Raw genomic sequence first — 18938 nt, forward strand, 5'->3', positions numbered from 1 at the left:
ACGCTTCTCTTCCTCGTGCAACCGCCCTCCCCTTTTGCCTTTGACCCACCCTCCTTTCTCCCCTCGGTATTCCGTTTTCACTAATTTCCTCCCCGAACCCCGGCCCGACTTCCCCTTTCCCTCCTCCCTCGCCCCCGGGATCCCTCCCCCATCTCGTCCCTCCATCTCAGTCATCCCTCTCTCCCAGACACCCAATTCCGTCGAACTCTGAGCCACCCCCGCCCACGCACCCTAGTCCCCGTCGTTTCCAACCCCACCTTCCAGCACCGCTTTCGGCCCTATTCCCCCCTCCTCCTCATGTCCACAATATTCCCCCGTACCCTTCCCCCGACTCTTCTTCCCCATTGCACCCCTGGAAAAAATCGCCCTGAATTTTCGGCGTTCGGTTGTTTTTATTTAAGCTATTTCTTTTCGGATTCGTTGATCGTGATTGTTTGGTTGTTGTGTCTGATCGAACTCTTATATCGGCACGTTCCAGCAGACAAAATGGAAAGAAATGAAAAAAGTGTAAATACCTTAATGGCGGTTTCTCACTTGGTTCGGTACATTTTGTTTTTATTTTTGAGGTCGAACATGCCGCGATCACGATCGTGAGGCTGTGCGGGGATTTGTTTGCGAATCAGAATTGTTGTCACACAGTGCCTACTCCCGATAGTGGGGCACGTCGCTTGTTATCTCCGTACGGGATCTACGACCTTATGAACGAACTAGGTGCAAGGATTCCAGGAGAGAAAAATTTCCATCGCTGAAGTGGAATTTAAATTCCAGACCTCGGATTGAGTCTCACCTGCGGTGCAATAATGATAATGGGGATGCAAAGCATTAATTCTCACCCAATTATTTGCCTGATATGTGAAGTGAAATGTTTAATGAAGATTTTCTATTTGCAAAATAGTTTGCCACTTTAAAAAAATACTTTAGCCTTATCACTATTGTTTTATTGGTATCACTTTTTTGCAAATTAATTTTTACCTCGTGTAGAGTTTGAGTAATAGTTTTTCCCGTGTATGGTTTTCGTGCAAGATTATAAAATTAATTTTTTAGGCTGTTCATTTTTCAAATATTTAAACTTTCAAAGCTTTAAACTTCGATCCCCAAATTACCATTCAAGATCAGTTATGTACTTTTAAAAAGAGAAATTCCAGCATTGAAAAAAAATTGTATTCCTTCATTCCTTTAAGATTTATGCTTTATTTTATTATTTCCTCGTCTATTACTAAATAGTGTTTTCTCTCAGTAATTCCTATTTACATTCACTGATTATTAACCGAAGTCTCCTTTTTCTTCATTTGCAGACGAGGCCCGAGCTTCTGGGAGTCGCGTGCTGGTCCATTGTCAGGCCGGCGTCTCGCGATCTCCGACCATCTGCATCGCTTACCTCATGCGCCACCGCCTCTTGCCCATGGCTGAGGCTTACCGAAGGGTGAAGAGGCGCCGCCCCATTATCGCACCCAACTTCAACTTCATGGGACAGTTACTGGAGCTGGAGCAGGGACTGAGCCTTCCCAAGGCACCCTCCCCCCCGTCGGCGCCCGAAATCCCCGACGCCGCCGCACCCGAGGCCGTGGTGGTGGTCGTGGCGGAGCCCACCGTCACGTCGGAGCTCCAAGGGCCCGAGCTGGAGGTGGCGAGGGCGGACGACAGCCCTGACAAGGGCTCCGCGCCTATGGGCGAATGCTGGGCAGCAGAAGGCGGTCTGGCGGCGGCCCCCCCGCGAAGCGATCACGAGACCACGGTTACGAGTCAGGGGGAAGAACCCCCCCGGTGGGCGGGGGCCAGCGTGGATGAGGAGGCGATTGAGTGCGGTGTCGTATGATCGCGGCTCCGCCCGGGGCGGAAACGGCCCCGCCCCCCGCGCAAGAAGCGCCGAAGTTTTGTGTCGTCGTCACCCCCCCGCACTCATGAAGAAAGCGTGTGCACCAAGAAGTGAGAGAGACATCGTATTTTTTTCCTCCTCGCGTCACAAATTTTTTTTTTTAAACTAAGGTCCTCTTTTTATCCACGATTATGCATCAGGATTGCATAAGGACGTTAACGACTTTGATTACTGTGGGAAGCTTTATTTTTTCTAAGAAAATGACAATATGAGAACGATCACCTTCAAATTAGTGCGTGTTTTTTCCGTTCTTGTAAGGTGGTGTACATAACAATATTATTATTATTTTTTTCTTCTCGAAGAAAGTTTCATTGCCTAGAAGCGTGGAATATTATTATTAACTGAGGGCAGTTTTGTTTTTCCTGAGCTAAAATATCGTGCCTTAATTTATTTTCAGAAATATTGTTTGAGGTATGGTGAGAGGATATTGAAAAAAATTTCCTAACAGCAGACCTTTTTTTTTTAGACTTTTCTTGCTGTGAAGGAATGAGAGAATATTGTAAACTCATGGTATATAATGAAAATGGATACGAGAGGTTGTGTATGCTGTTTTGTTTGCAATTCAAAATTGGCAACTATGGAAGAAATATGCAGCTGAAGTACCTCGCAGAATTAGTGGTATTTGATGGGAGCTTTTATTTTCGCTAATTTGATGGAATTTTATCCACAAATGAGAATAAATGCACTGGTAGCAGAGACTCAAGTGTGAACTTTCAAGTCGCGACTGGCAACATGGAACTTTGAAGAGTTAGTACTCTTTCATTTTGAGTTTACATGACGTGAGAGAGAGAGAATGTGTCCATGAAGAAGACATTGTGTTTTTAAAACCTGATGAAGGACTGGGTTAACAGTTTTTTTTTTGGAAATTTTGCTCTCAGGAACAAGTTTGTAATTTTAAATATCTCACCTTCTGTTTTTGTATCTTACCACAAACTTACCATCACCTCTCAAGTGCATAGTGTGAACCCACATGGTATCTTACCTTCTACATGGAGCCTTGAAAAGATTGGAGAAATGTCATCTGTGATTGATTTTGTGTATATGTGTGTCCTGTTTTGGATGCTCAAAAATCAGCACTACTCCAGAATGAATTTGACTTTCATCAATGAACAATTCACATCAGCTATCCATGAATATGCCATTGGTTGGCTGTTATAACTTTCATTCAATGAACAGTGTCTCTCTGCTATAGAGGAGGTTGGACCCAGGGAAACATAACAATCAACTGTCTGTTTTGCTAGTGGTCTTTTCTCCGTGAGTGTCATAAGGGTTTTATTTTTTGTCCATTTTATGCATTTTTTGAAAATTCTAAACTCAGCCATGGTTAAAAATGCACATTTGTATGAAATTTTATAGTAGAGCAAGTCGTGTATGAAAAATTTAATCTGTATGAGCTATCCAGAAAAGTACGAGGTGGGCGGGAGATGCCTTTTCTTGGCCGTAATATCAAAATAAGAGCAGTGCTGCTCTTAAACTTTTGGTTGTATCTTTCTGTATTGTGTACAGTTTTTTGAGGTCAACCAAAAGCTTTTTTTTAATGAGCGCATGCTTTCAGACAGAAAACATATCTTGAGGTCCTCTGAAAAGGCCCTTCTCATTCATGTGTATTTATATGCATAGAACCATGATGCAAATGGTTTTACTGTTTCTGGCTCTTTAATTAACCTTGTTGGAAGTGTCTCATGTTAGTGTGTCATGAAAGCAGAAAATTGGTGTATTAGATGATAATAATGGAAGAGTGTGAAATTCCTGGTCTTTTAAGTGTTTAGGGAAGTCATGGCAGGTTTTTAAAAATTCCAATGCCTTTCTGACATATCCTGTTTACAAGTATGTTCAAATTCTTGTTGTGAAGGTTGGCGTATGCATATCAAAAAGTCATTCATTGGCATTTTGTGAAATTTGAATCAAACTGGTTGAAGTGATTGAAAGAAGGTTATTTGCATGTCTGTTGAGAGTTGTGTTCTGTTTGTAGTGTGTGTTTTTGATAACACATTGGCTTGAAAACTCTTTAAAGACACTTTCCTATAAAATGAGTAAAAAGGTCAAGGTGTACAAGCAAATGGCTTATTGCATGCTTTGGTCATATTATAAATTTGTTAGTCTTCTGTGAGCATTCGGAGAACCTCAAAAGGGCTAATAATACTAATTCGGTCCTAGATATCACTAAATACGGAGGCATCTTCAACTTGTTTTACCTCATAATTCATTGAGTACCTTTTTCACTGAATATTGTGAACTACATATATACATTTTTGAGTGCAAAGTATTTTGATATGCTTTCAATAACCCCTTGAATACATTGTGATATTTTTGAGTTTAAAATAGAAGATTGTGAAACCTGAATTGATTGACGGTGGCTTGCAGCCCATGGCTGGCCAAAACCTGTCAATGAAATCTTGTATGTACTCTTCAATATCCCTAATTCAGTGCATGCTTCATTATTTTGCCAATGGCTTAAGGTCAAATCCAGAATGTATCGAAGGACAGTTTGACACAGCTGTCCTTATAACCATGGCAATGACAGAAATAGCATTCAGGATGCAGTTTAGTCTACATCGGCCTAATTTTTGACTTGGTCTTTAGACAGAGTTTGTATGGGAATTGCATGCCTCTACATTACTTTAAGAAAACAGCCGGAAACTGTGAGGTAGCTGTTGAACAGAGGTGCGGCAATCAATCTCATTTAAAAGATCATATTACTGCAAATCTCTTTAGATCAACTACATGTGAGGACAGGCACACAATATTAAAGTATCAGACAGCATAGAGAGGGAATGAATTGGAACTCTGACCCTGAATTATTGATGATTTCAATATACTCATTGCATTCATTGATTTGCAGTAGGTGTTTTTGTGTCCTGTGTCATTTCTCCCTGTCTTCAAATCTTTGTTTGGTGCCTGTAAAGAAGGTTACCGAATTTAGAGAATCCATTTGGAACCTTTAAACTACATTGATTTGGTGATTGATAGCAATCCGGTTCTGACTGATGTCTTCCATTTGGAGCAGTGCTTGTCACATAAGATGCAACAGTTGCTGAAATCTGGGTTTTCCATGTAGCCTAAACCATGAGCAATGTCTCCCCTTTCAGTTTCCCTTCACCCCCACTAGCTCCTCAAAATTCTACATGCCATTTTTCATTCCATTCACATGAAAACAGCTTGTTTCAATGGAAACTGCTTTGAGAGAATAGATGCTTCATGTACATGAATGTACATTAAATGGAGCATCCCAAACGTTGGGAAAAATTAATTCCTTAGCCATCAGAAAAAATGGTTGCATGTTTTCAAATGGAAGAGTTACTTCATAGGTATCCGATAATTATTATTTATATCTATTGGATAGATTTGTGGAAAATGAGATTTACTGGATTTATTTTGTGTCCCCTTTAGTACTCTATTCTCGTGATTGATCCCTTATAATATGGAGCAGGGATCTTATGATTTCAAGGAATTTTTATTTATTTTTAACTTTAAAAGAGCCACATATTGTAACTGAAAAATATTGTCAGCACCTTGTAAAATTTTCTTGTTTTTTGGACATGAGTAGTTAACAAATGGTTTATTAATGTAGAAATGTTTATAAGAAGTGTATACCATTTACTTGATCATTTATATTAATTTCTCTTCTCGCTGATTATATTTTTTCTTTTTTTTTCTCAAATGGATTGATGTATCACAGTAGGGGTTTAATGAGCCAGAGGAGGCAGGAAGTCATGCTCTTGTTTTTACTTAGTGATTTCTGTTAGAGGTTGCAATGTTTAGTCCTGTTTTTGGTTTTCAGTATGACTATGATCATATGAAGGTCATGTATTTTCTTTTCCTGTTCCTACGACCATGTATATAACCTGCTAATAATATCTTTAGTACACAAGCACAACGCTTTTGGTTAATGAGAGCAAGAATGGGTTGCAGATAATTCAATGCCCATTATCTGTATGAAATAAGAAAGATGTTTATTGGCCATTTTCACCAGTTTCAGCCATCCTGTGCCTGCTGGTATTATAGTGTGTCACTGGAGAAAGGAATTTGGTGATTCAAAGTCTAGTCCTATATATATAGTGTTGTAATATTAATACTATTATGATTTTTTTCTGAATAAAAGGAAGGCTGTGTTATATAAGGAATCATTTGTTTTTATTTCGTAATATTTCATACCCATGAATATAGTTGCCTTATGTATACTCCTAATAAATAACATTTGTGATGTCGGGGATAGTTTCTGTTGATGTTAATATACATTCTTTATGAGAGATAATTGCCTACAAATTTGTTATTATTACTGTTTAAGAAAACGCTTTAAAAATAATGGATGCATTTTGTTTGCTCATCGATGAATACTATAAATGGTTCAAAGTAATTCCCACTGTTGAGCTCAGGTGTACAGGAGTAAAAGGGATTCCATGAATGCCATATCAATCAATATATATATATGCCATCTTCTCATCCATTATTACGATTATTACCATCGTAATTCGTCAGTCATTTGTCACCATAGAAACAGCGTAATTAATGATGCTGTGAATCGCAGGATCGCTGTAAATGTTGAGATGTGTAGTGAATTTGTCGAGTGTGGTTCAAGTATCACCGAGTATTTAGAGTTTTTTGAATCGCCGAACATAGGTTAGTTTATACATTCTGCTTATTCCCGTTATTGTTACATTTTTTGTTTTGAAATTGAATTTGAGATCTTTTGATTTTGTTCAAAATTACCATTTTGAGGTTGCATATTGTTGTTTAATAAAATAGTAACTTGACTGTGTGTGTCCCTTGCCGAAAAGCTATATCATTTTACTCTTTTGTCTAAACTCTCTTACATTCATATTAAAGTTTAACAGTCACATTCTGAGAAAGTTAGATGAGTGATCAGAAATCGGATGTCACTAATTGCTGCTAATCACAGTTTCTTCCCTTGTCCAATTTGGTAACAAATATTTCGGAAAGCGAGCCTCTAGTTGTTAACAAGTAGGTGATTGAGTCTGTTTAATGAACAAAGATTTTTATCACTTTCATTTGACCAGAATGACGAAGTAAATAAAAATTTAAAAAATTATTTTGCAACATCGTATCTGTAATTTAGGAATTTATAATTGGTGTATCGTCGGTCAAATTATCCTTAAATTTTGGTGGTAAGTAAGTATAGGTGTACAAATACCAGATGGAGTGTGAGAGGCGTGATTGTTTGTGAAAGTTTCTGTCGTGACTTCTGTCGTGCTTATGAGAACTGATCAACGATCACGTGAGAAATAACGTTATTTAACCACTGGGATCTTCTTTTACGAAATGTTTGACTTTTTAGACAGCCTATTTCACTACTACTAATAAATGCAGTTCAAAAACTCCTGAAAAAGAAAATAAGTGATTTCTTTCAATCGGAAACTTCACTTATGAATTTCGAATATCTAAATCTATTCACGTGTGAACGTGTCTATAAATTATATGATTACATTTTGTAATGTCAGTGGGTCATGAACGCCTGAAATTATGGCTTGTGTAGCAAAATCCCATCGCAAATCATTAAAAAGTTCCTCGGACCTCCAGTATGATACCTAGGTGAGCAAACCCCGTAAATAGGGAACTTTTCTTTGACGCTACGCCCTCTTAGAAGTCAATCCTTTCTCTACCAACTGTTCTTATATCGTAACACTGGCAAATGTTTGAACCGTCAGTCAGGGTAAAATGAGTATTCAGAGGCAACTTGAGCAGCTAGTTCCCAGTGGGTCAGTCATCATCAATCGTGGTGGGCATTGGGCAGAGGCCGGCGTCAACTTATCCCATGTTCCTTGCGGATCACCCCAGCGTGTTTCTCAGTTATTGAGAGAGCGGCGGTCATATCGCGGTGGGATGAACTAAAGGGGACACACATTGTTTGCTGTGGTAAAGTGATAAGTCTGGGAACTCAAAATTTAAATGAGAGGTGATCTAGGGATTGAGCTAAATAATTAATTTCTTCCCTTCCATGGAATAATCATGCGAAGTCAAACCTGACGCATTAATTCGAGAGTTAATGAAGATAATCATTTCATGGGTGGACCCATTAATAGAAGCATGGAGTATTACTCGAAAAAAAAGTTATTTAAAAGTTTCCAGCCCATTCTATTATGCATGATAACAATATTTTTTATTCACTTCTAGGTAAGATACAAGAAAATTAAGACTTCATATCAAACTTGTTTCCTGTTGACCTTTCCCGTGTAATTTTATATTCTTACACTTCATTCAGTGTTACATACCATATATTTCAACTGGAAATCTGGACCCGTTCATTCCAGTTGACATTGCACTTACCCGTATAATCTAATGCTTGATTTAAAAAAAATGCGTAAAACAAGCTTTTTCGTCCGGGAACCCACCGGTGGGGAACTAAGGGATTAACAATTGCAATTGGAGTACAATGGAATTTTAAGGGGATGGAGATGGTGCGGGGGCTGACGTACTGGCTTTCCCACTCTGAGGGCTTGGGTTAGATTTCCGGCGACGACATATTTTTTGAGTATTGTGGCGTCCCGATCCCTACTTGAGGTGCTTTATGGAGGGCACTTAGTGTGAGTGCGCCGTCCGTCGGATGGGACGTTCAGCTGCGTACCCCTTGAGGCCTTTCGCTAATGCCGACGCTGGGTTTCTCTTAATCCTTTCCTTTCCATCCCTTTGGCGCAAATGACCTGAGCTGTCGGTCGCCTCCCATAAAAATAACTACTTAAGGATTGAAAATACTAAATTTTACGTTGAATTATATGCATAGGAAAGGCTTCCTCGGAGTAGCATAATTTTATCAGTTAATGGAATCATATTTACTTGGTTTTAAAGAGACAGCACCGGTAAAATTTCCGACGAATCCAATTTGAATTAATCGTTAATTATTTTAGAAGTTTTAGTGAGGAAAGTGGACTCCTAAACTGTACTAACCTTGAGTGGCGAGCTTATATACACTATTTCTTCTTGTAGGTAAAATACGTACATATTTGTGTGAAATACGATCTATATAATTATCTAGAAAAAAACGACAGCGTTTAGTAAAATTACACTGACACAAAATTTACGAATGCAGTAGGACCAATGCAGCGTTCATCATCGGCAACTGAAAATGTATCGTACATGTTACGCATCAATTAGAGGAATCCTCTGATCCACGTAAAACAATATTTATCATGAACTTATGATGAAAATGGTTAGCCATGGTGATGGGCGGTCGATGGTGATGGTTGATGGGCGGTATGTGTACTATATACTTTACAATGTATTGGTAACGATGTTTTCCCGACGTGGGCGTGAACTGCTGAATTCAGGCCGTCGATTAAGTGTGTGTTTGATCGTAGATCGTATTGGCATTGATAGAATGACAGTGCACACCTTACCATTGAAAATTTGGCGATTCGAAAGATCTGCGCTAAACTCGTCCCGAAGGTCTTGACGGACGATCAAGAGCAGAGTCTGCTCGCGATGGCCTGCGACGCGACGATTACCCAACCCGTTTAAAATCCCGACCTGGCGCCAGCAAGCTATTTCCTATTCCTAAAAGTGAAATCCTCCCTCAAAGGATACCATTATGGCACCTTAAGTACCGACAAAGAAACTCAATGTGTACCTTCAACGACCTTCCGGGATCCGCCTATCAGGGAGTCGTGGAAAAACCGCTGGCAAAAGTGTGTTGAGGCTAAAGGAATGTAATTTGAATAAATTTGAGGCTTAGAAGCAATATAATGAAATAAATCTATTTTTCCGAAACTTTTCCCGATACTTTTAATACAAACCATGCATGATGGATTTACCAAATGACTTTATTTTCCTCTACCGCCTAATATGCATCCTCCCATAGCGTCAATAATTATTTTAAAAATAGTATGTTTGTTAATACCGTGGCTTCTCTGCCATTTTTTCTGCCATCTCAGAAATACTCTCACCAATGCACGTAGTTTTACTCGATGATGTTGAAAATGTATTATTAGCCACATCGTACCGCAGTAGGAGAGCTCATGTACATAAAATAGAGAGGTTTCATGTAGAGCAGATAGATTTAAGATGCCATTTTTCTCATGCACCATGAGGGATCATAATAACCTTGTCCGACCGCGCTAGGGGGGAATAATATTTTGGGTCAGAAGTTTGGGTCGGGTGTAATCACCCCATGTCACACACCCTAGTGGTGGCTTGCTGGGTATCTATAATCTGTAGCGTAAAAATAGATCGGATTTGTTCACTTTTTCCCTTCATCTAATTACTTGACAAAATTTTTCTAAATCCTTAACCTTGAAGGCTAAATTTCGAGCTACGTACTTTTCCAGCCCTCCAACACAATATTACGCATGAATGCTAGTCTTCTATGGATTTTTAGGTTAGTTTGCATAATTTAGACTCCATATGAATTTCATTAGTGAGAATGTGTTATTTACTTAATGAAAATTTGGTAAATAATATACTAATTACAATGATGTATGTAGTGATTTTGAAATTGAGGAATTAATTTGAGGTATTATTAATTATCTTAGCCCTGTACATGCTTAAAAATACCGACAACGTTATTGCATTCCCCGACAATGAATATTTCATATTGAACGAATTAGCACAACTTCAGATAAAATATCACGTAGGGTCTTTTTATGAATGTTTGATGTTTCAAAATAATGACAAAGAAGCTGAGAGCAGCATTATGACCTTTTTGGATTTTAAGAGTTCTCAATGTTTCACGCGTCATGCAAATATATGCAAGAAGATGTAATAAGTGAGTGGAAATAAATTTTTTACACAATCGCAAAAAGGGCACCTTATAATAGCCATATCAAAATAAAATGGCGTGCAAGGAATTACTGGAGACCTTCAGAAAAGCGTAATTAATTCTTCTGAATTTCTTATACAGGCAATGTATGGCGTTTCCGATGATACAGCAATGTACGTAGAACGAGTCCTACAGATTGGGAAATACTCTTACTTTTAAGGGTTTTCCATAACTTTTACGAATGGTTTACGGAATTGGGTCTGCAAATAAAAATGCTAAAAAGGTACCCTTAGATATTCCTTAAAAATAAGATAAGACGAGTAGATATTTTTTCTCATCCTGAAGTGACCAAATGATCATTGTTTGGCGGAGTATAATACTTCGGTGTAACCCCCACGCAGGACGGAAAATACTTCTGCAAAAATGTATAGGCCGTTTAGTGAAACATCGTATTTTATTAGCAGTTAAACTTTTATTAAAACCTTTGTATCATTTGTGATGCTATCCTACTGTGTTAATTCTTTACTAGTGAATTAAATATTGTAGTATTATTTTGGTTGTTCGCCATATGAACATCCGGCTCGTTTTTATGGAACCCTTAACAATAAACGTTGCTTCGATAATAGAACAAATTACAAAGGAAGCTGCCTGACTTGTGAAAAAACCTACGAAAAGCGACGACGCGTCCCACGGTTACTGTGGTACATAGTCTGGGATCGAAGCACCTGGAGGTTTGGAGACTGCGTTAGATTAAATATGAAACAAAGGCATCAGTCGTGGGTTTTACTTGCGACATCGAGGAAACAGTCAACGCTCCCCACTGAGTTGACAGATCAGACAACACTGACAAAATTTGAGAGATAGACTGTTGAGGAGATGGAGTCAAGGTTCGTTTTCTCGTCGCATGATTCAAGATCGCTATATAAAGATCAGGAAACTCTAATCCGTATCTCATCTTTACTTATTGACTGTCCTTTTTCATAAGCGGCACCCCTCTCTACCACACTTCCTTGCGACATATTATATTATCGTAAATGTAGCGATGTTAAATCCAGGGGCACCTTATGGCATCGGGTTTTTGAGAGGTGTTTTTTCGGGAGTGATTTTGGCAGATGGCAAATCTTGAAGAGCTATTTGATTGAAGCGACGGAATTTTGTGGGTTGCCAATTATCAAAGCGTCAACGACGTGTTTTCATTATTGCCTCAGACATAATCGTTGGTTCTATGAGGAATATATAATTCATTGTTTAATTCTTTTATATTTTAATATGCCGATAAATAGTAATTTTAAATATGCTCGATTAGGTAGAATAATTTTTCACTTCAGCTTTATAAAATTCCTAGATCATGTATCTTACCTATTTATAATGGGATTGAACATATAACGGATTGAAGTATTTAAAATTGCTTTTAGAATTTAATAAAAACCATTTCAGGACCACAATTTGACAAAATCTTGACCATGCGTTGGAAAAACAGCCAAGATATTAAGATAATGATAAAGAAAGTCGTGTATTAATTGAAAATTACTAGCTCATATTTGCAATACGGAAACATGATTAAAGCTGCGTTTTCCTAATTTCGCAAAACTTAAAAATGTATCTCGAATAACAAGCAATATAAATATAATTACAAATTAGCAGAAAGCAAAAATTACTTCAAGGACCGTAGATGTCACATATGTTTCAGCTTAGCGCACAATTCAGGTTTTAGGTTTCTTTGCAACAATTTCAGTGCATGAAAATCATGTGCCTTGGCTGGGACTCGAACCCAGATCCCTCAATATCCGGTCGAGTGCTTTAGCCAGTTAAGCTATCGTAATGCTGTTTCTGTTGCGGCATCTCCCCCAGTTTCTTTGGAATTTAGGTTTCTTGTTTCAACAATAACGGTGTAGAGAAATTATCTTTCATTTAATCAGATTTTGAACACAAAAGTGGTACACTTGACTTTATTGAGTGTTTTTTCGAATGGAGCCTTAAGAGTATCCATCACATTCTAATATTTTCAGCTCTTTATACCGTCACGGAAAGTGGGGAAAATTGAAAGGTCACTCTAATAAAATTCAATCGTAGAGAAAATCTGAGGGGTGTAATGAAGCCTTACCATTGATTGTTTGAATGATGCCAGTGGATATATACCATTGGAGTTCTACTATTAATTCACTTCAGTTAAGGATTTTCATTGGCCCACAAGGTGACAACATGAATGACTAGCTTGGTGACGAAAGTAGTGTGGGAAACACACCCTAGAAATGAAGAAAGGGGATGTGTTAAGCTAAAAGGAAATATTGAACGTGTGAAACATAAGGAAAGCGAATGGAATAGATAAGAGAACAGGATGGGGAAAACTTGCCACGGAAGCGTTGGAGGCAGGTATCTATGGGCGAATGGGGAATGACTAGTTCGGAAGGGGAGGGGGCGAGGGAATATGCTTAGTGGAAGGGGAGGGTGGCATAACGGGGCGAGTAGGGTGTCGGGAGTGGTGAAAAGGAGGTGGGCGTGTGGAGAGGGTGAATGTGCGGGGTTTGGGGGAGGGTGTGTGGAGTGAGATGCGGGGATGGATGGGAGGAACGAAGGGTGAGAGAGAGAGAGCAGGGGGAGGGGGCGAGGAGCGAAAAGAGCGCGCGGTTGCACGGGTGGATGGTAGGAACTGCTTGCGGAGAGGAATAGGGAGGGGCGAGGGGGTTTGGGTCATGGGTGGGGTGGGCAGAGGGGATGTGGGGGTTTGTCCCGACTCTGCCCCCTTGCACGCACAATTTGGCGTGAGTCATGGGCGGCGTGATTCAGCTGTCTATCATCGTGCGTCGGCGTCGATCCGACGATTAGGGTCATCGAAGAAGAGTTTGTGTTTGCATGCGTTCTGTGTATGTGCGTAAAGCCTCGACGCGGGGGGGGGGGTGGTCGGGAGAAGGAGATTTTTTGACCGGTCTGATGGCTGGAGGGTTTCGGGGGTGGTGTGGTGGAAGCAGCGCCGCGCGGTCGGGAGCGGGCGATGGAAGAGAGGCGGGGATAGGGAGAGCGATAAGAGGTGGTCGGGGTGAGGGAAGGTAGAGAGTTAAAAACTTACTTAGGAGGGAGGGGGAAAGGGACCGAGGGTGGGGTGGGAGCGGGTCATAAAGGGGAATTTTTTTTAAGGGTAAGGAAGCCTTATTCCCTCGCGCACGACGGGGTGGGACGAATGGGGAAACGGGAGGGGAACGCGGGAAAGACGGTTCGGAAGAGGGGGAGGGGTAAGGGTTCTGGGGTTGAGAGATTCATATGGCGTATTTAAGATGATGTCGCTTGAAAGCGGGGGGTTTGAGGGTTCCAAATGGGGAGAGATTGGAGGAATATGGGAGATGGAGAGGAAAGGAGATTAGCGTGGAAGGAAGGGATGACGGATGGATGCTCGCACGGCTATTTTCGTCAGAAGCTGGCTACTTATCGATGGGACGGGAAAATTTATTGACCCAATGGTATTACGGGAAAGAGCTAAAACGGTTAAAGGATTGATTTTTGGAGGCGATATAGGGCCCCTTCTGTCTGCAATTCCTCTCTAGAATACTTAAGCACCGAGCCCTTTCAAGAACCCTTGAAACCTGGGAAAAATTCCCCTTTTTTAAGAGAATGATTCATAACTCTAGGGTTACCATTTTTTTCAATTTCAGCAGTTCAATCTTTAGTTTCTCATATGTCACTAAAAATGCTCTCAGTATTTATCTATCGTTTCACCCCATCTGATCTTATGATTCATCAAGGACTCGAGTATTTGATAAGTTTTGCGATACACTCTAAAAAAATTGCGGACAATCACTGACAATTAAAAGCTGGACGCATTTTTATCTCAATAATAGATATCGAAAAGTAATTAAACATTTCACAATGATAAATACACGTCCTTCTCCGCCGAGACTCAAGGATGGCACGAACACTATTGATTTCGAAACAGTAATTTGTTGACGGCTACATGAAATGAAATATAAATTCCAAGTTTGGATTAAATCATTCGTAGTTACATTCACATTAAGATATGGGCAGAGTTTAGAAATAATTGTTTTATTATTAGCATTGTCATATTTTTATAGCACAATGAGCTATTCCCTAGCAGCAGTATCCACGAAAATCTGATTTTACTCTACATACCCGCGCGAAGGAAACAATTCTCGACATCTGCGTTTGCATAGTACCCTGCGAACCACCGCTAGGGTGTGTGATAGGAGCTGCTTGAACACTAGGCATGCAACACAGAAAAGTTACGTTTTTCTTAATTTTTACTTGCAACATACGAGTTTAGGTTTCGTTGATGTCTCGTATATGTTTCATAATTGTAATGAAGTATTAGCGAACGATAAGTACAGGTGCATGCACTGCGGCGTGTATTGAAGTGTGGAATATAGTACTTTTCTTAGCATAAGAGATGAATAATCTTGAACAAGAAGTACAATAACCTGAGGTTTGATACAATGATGACAGCATACTGATATACTTAATATTAATAAATCATATTTTAATTCATCGGTAGAGGATCCTGTTTCCAATTTTTGTCTCAATGAGGCTTCACAGATCTATCTCCTTTACGCTGCACGCGATCTAATTCGGCAATCAATCCAAATTCATGAAGATCCCTTTTACTAGCAGCATGTTCTAAATGAGGTTTATCAGGTAAAATATAGAATTTCTTTTGACCTTCTCATCACATTTCCCCAATACTCTTCCAATGATATCTTATTTTTTCTTGCTTGTCCTCGTATCCCCTCATATATATTTTTCACCCAGGAGAGGTCGTGATGGCAAGTATTTAATCGAGTCTAAGATTTTTTTGCTGTAGCAGGGGAACGGGAGAGAATTACTCCAATTCCAAAACTCAATCACAGTTAACTTTTTTAAATTTAATTTCAATTGCAATATGCCGTACCGACATTGTAATGCATTGAGGTCATCCGCTAATTTTACCGTGTCCTCAGGATTACGGGTATCTCTATAAATCGCTGTGCCGTCGGCGAATAAGCGTATTTAACTATTAGCAACACAGTTAATGTCGTTAAGATAAAGCAGGAATGAAATGGGTCCTATGACACTTACCTAGGGAACAACTGAAGATACGTATATCTTCAGCTTTTATAAACTAATTAATTAAATTTGTTAAGATTGGACTGCAGTTTTAAAAGCAGTCTTATATTTCTCAGCGTTAAGATACTCTGATTGAAAGCCCAAGTATTCATAGTTTCAGGTAAAATATTATTTTGTGAAATGCTGAAAAATGTCGTCCCTTTTGTTTTTTCTCAGCGGTTAATTGGCCATCATCATAAAATTTCCGAAAATGTGAATTATTCGTATATCCAAACACGTTAAGACATTCTATACAGATAAATGTATTCCTAAACATTATCACAAATGTATTGATATGCGTGTAACTTCATGTATTGATATTATCAAGTGTGAGTCCGGGGTAATTTATAAATGAATTTGATAAACATTGAACTTTATATGATAGCCTTTCGCTGGAAAGGGATATAAGTATAATTTTGGAAAAGTACGAACGTGTCAAAACGTTTGGCACGGACCCTGCGGTAGGTTATTTTCTTTTGATCATCCCGTTTACTATAAACATAAGTAAATTTTCGCTTTTAAATCATCTTCGAAGCTGTTGACTCTGTGACTAAGAACTTTGATAAAGACCCAGTTATGGTCAGTGCTTATTTAAACAGACGATGAGTCTCTTCCTAAAACATCGGTGGCCACATCTGGTACTCTCAAGCGTTATCTTTGCTGTCAGATAAGACGCAGATTAGATATATAAGCATGAATCATGTGCGATTTTTTTTGTTTCTTCCTCATCTACTTTGTTTACCCCAAGTGTTTAAGCAACGCAACAAGGGCCAAGGAAGGTAAACAGCTGTCTTCAGCGTATGTGACTGCATTTGCTTCCTAGTAACACTCTCATCTTTTCCGTATTGAAAGTTCTTTACCTCTCTTCAGTGGAATATCCAGGATTTCTTTAAGAGTTTATTTGCCTGTGTGTGCGGTTGGGTGCGTACCCTTACGCCATGCGAATCGGCCGCGTAATTAGTGTTATTTGGTGGTGAAAGTATGCATAAATCGAGCAAAATGTTCAGTGATGAGTGAAATTAAAATCATAGGTAATAATGGTTGTGAAAAGTCAGGTGCGGGCAAATATACGCTAGAGTCATATTTAATTTGGTATCAAGTGAGTGAAAAACCGCCCTTGCTGAAGCAGTGACATTTTAATTTGTCTATATATCCAAGGCGTTTTTGTAATATAATATGTATTATTAGTAAAAGTAAATTTGCTGTTACAAAGCTTGTATTTAAACTTTGTTCATGAATTTCAACTTCATATGCTGTAGCATTGACGCTTTCCGGCGTAACGTAGTGGCGGTTTTTTTCATCGCAAAAATCAAAACACTTGGTTTTATTTTCTATGTAAAAATTATTGAATAGAATTTCGACTTAGGAAGTCATCTTCCGGTTAGGTGACTTTTAGGTTAATTTTAAAGTCGAAATCTGGATAATATGAACAAATATAATGTGAAATTATTAAGTTATAAAAACTATAGTTCATATAATGTGTACAACTTACCTGGGTTTTACTGCAAAAGAGCACTGGTCACTGAAACAGGTTTCTTGAGAAGGCTCCCCTGTCGTGGAATAGATCCGATACGTGCAGATTATTTTTGCAGATTTTTATGTCATCGCTTACTTTATCGTAATCGACTTTCAATATATGAAAAATTCAATGATTTTATTTCGAGTAAGACGCTGAATTACTTTTCAAATAGCCTTTCATAATAATAAGTATTTTCACTCATTTAAGTGAAAGTGAATTCCCACAAGTTCTGTATCTGAATGATGCAGGATATAATAGATTTAGCAATTTACTAAATAACACAAAATAGTGTGTCCCTTTGCCAAGTTGAGGACCTATGGTGTAGGAGGCTGCCCCTCCTCTTGTCCCTCCCCCGTTAAACCTTTATAGCATTTCTCTGAAGTGAAATGAAATATTTCAAAAAATTAATTTCTTTAATATTGTTAAAGAACGTATGATCTTCCAGGAGGTAATAAAAACACCCAAACATTCCAAAACCGTGAGTTTTCTTCGCCTCGGGAAATTTTGAAATAAAAATGGTTTCATCGAGATTAAAAGAAATTGTTATGATAGTACGAGTAGTACTCGTATTTACGCACGGATTTCCTGAAATTAATGTGCTATCCTTCGAAAAAGTCGGTTACTTATTTTATATGAAAAACCTCTCCTGGTTGTGACCCATGGGAGTGGAACGTTTTGCGTTTGTTATTCCATTAAAAAAATATTTATCATAGACCCAATTATGAAATAATTTGAAAGCTAAAAACTCCTTTAACTTTTTCAATGTTTATAAGTATTGTTAGCTTTTTCGGTATTAGGTCAGCACCGTATGGAATGATATGTATGATAAGCATGCTTGATGTGTAATAAAAGTTTGTCATTTTGAAAATTTGTCATTATTAAGACACCGCCTTGAAAGTAGTATGCCACCGTTCCGTATAGGAGCTAACTTCTGAGTGAAGTTCGAGTCCGTAACTTATCGATTATATGAATTATATTATATATATATTTTTAGGGCACATGAGCATTCCGGGATTATTTTAAAATCACGATTTATTGTACATTTGATACCTGCTAAGAATTGCCAAGAAAATATGATTTGTGCTTGAGATACAATTGCATGAAGCTCGGAAATATGCTCCAACTTTTAATGAAATTAATGCCAGGATGAACTGTTTTAAAATTATGCCAGAATTAACTGTGTTTATATTATTATCCGTCATAAAGAAAAAGAAAGTAAACCCTCCGCCAGTGTTGCTGCAACTGTTTATTATTAGGTACTCATTCATTCATTCATTTAGTTTATGGCGATTATGTCAGTTTTCCTTCATGTTTTGTTGATTAGAAAGGCTAGAATGGAGATATTATGAAGTACGTAGTATCAAGTATGGTTTATAATCGTAATAGTTAAATGTCTTCTTGAATTGAAAACATGGTAAAATTGCCATTTTTGTGTTATTTTTTGAGTCAAGCAATACGTATTCAATTCATATATTTTTTTTATATTTCCACAAAAACAGTCTTGCTCTCCCAAGACGGAAATGAGGTTTTGAAGCTAAATAATGTGCAATTGTTCGATTGGCGAACTGTATTAGGTGATATGAACTCCGTCCAGGTTGCAAGGACCACGTGAGCTACGTTAAAATCAATGGAGGCAGCTCGTGTCTTACCTTAAAACGCCAAGCTTAAGCTTCTTCTCTTTTAAGGATTCTCGACGGGGATCAAAGAAGCATATGAGGAGGCGAAGGAGAGCAGTTAGTAAACAG

At 38.7% G+C, this 18938-nt stretch overlaps 1 protein-coding gene across 1 annotated transcript in view; it reads left to right on the top strand.

Annotated features, from left to right (window-relative positions):
• Positions 1-6000, top strand: part of LOC139686399 (dual specificity protein phosphatase 4-like) — a 280627-nt gene extending 274627 nt beyond the window's left edge. Inside the window, exon 4 of the mRNA XM_071583592.1 lies at positions 1296-6000. Within this exon, the coding sequence (XP_071439693.1) occupies positions 1296-1816 (521 nt within the window). The 3' untranslated portion in view covers positions 1817-6000. The remainder of the gene's footprint in view (positions 1-1295) is intronic.
• The last annotated feature ends 12938 nt before the right edge of the window (positions 6001-18938 follow it).

This window comes from Hetaerina americana, unplaced genomic scaffold, assembly GCF_022747635.1.
Source record: "Hetaerina americana unplaced genomic scaffold, ioHetAmer1.1.p SCAF_14, whole genome shotgun sequence".
NCBI classification, from domain to species: Eukaryota; Metazoa; Arthropoda; class Insecta; order Odonata; family Calopterygidae; genus Hetaerina; species Hetaerina americana.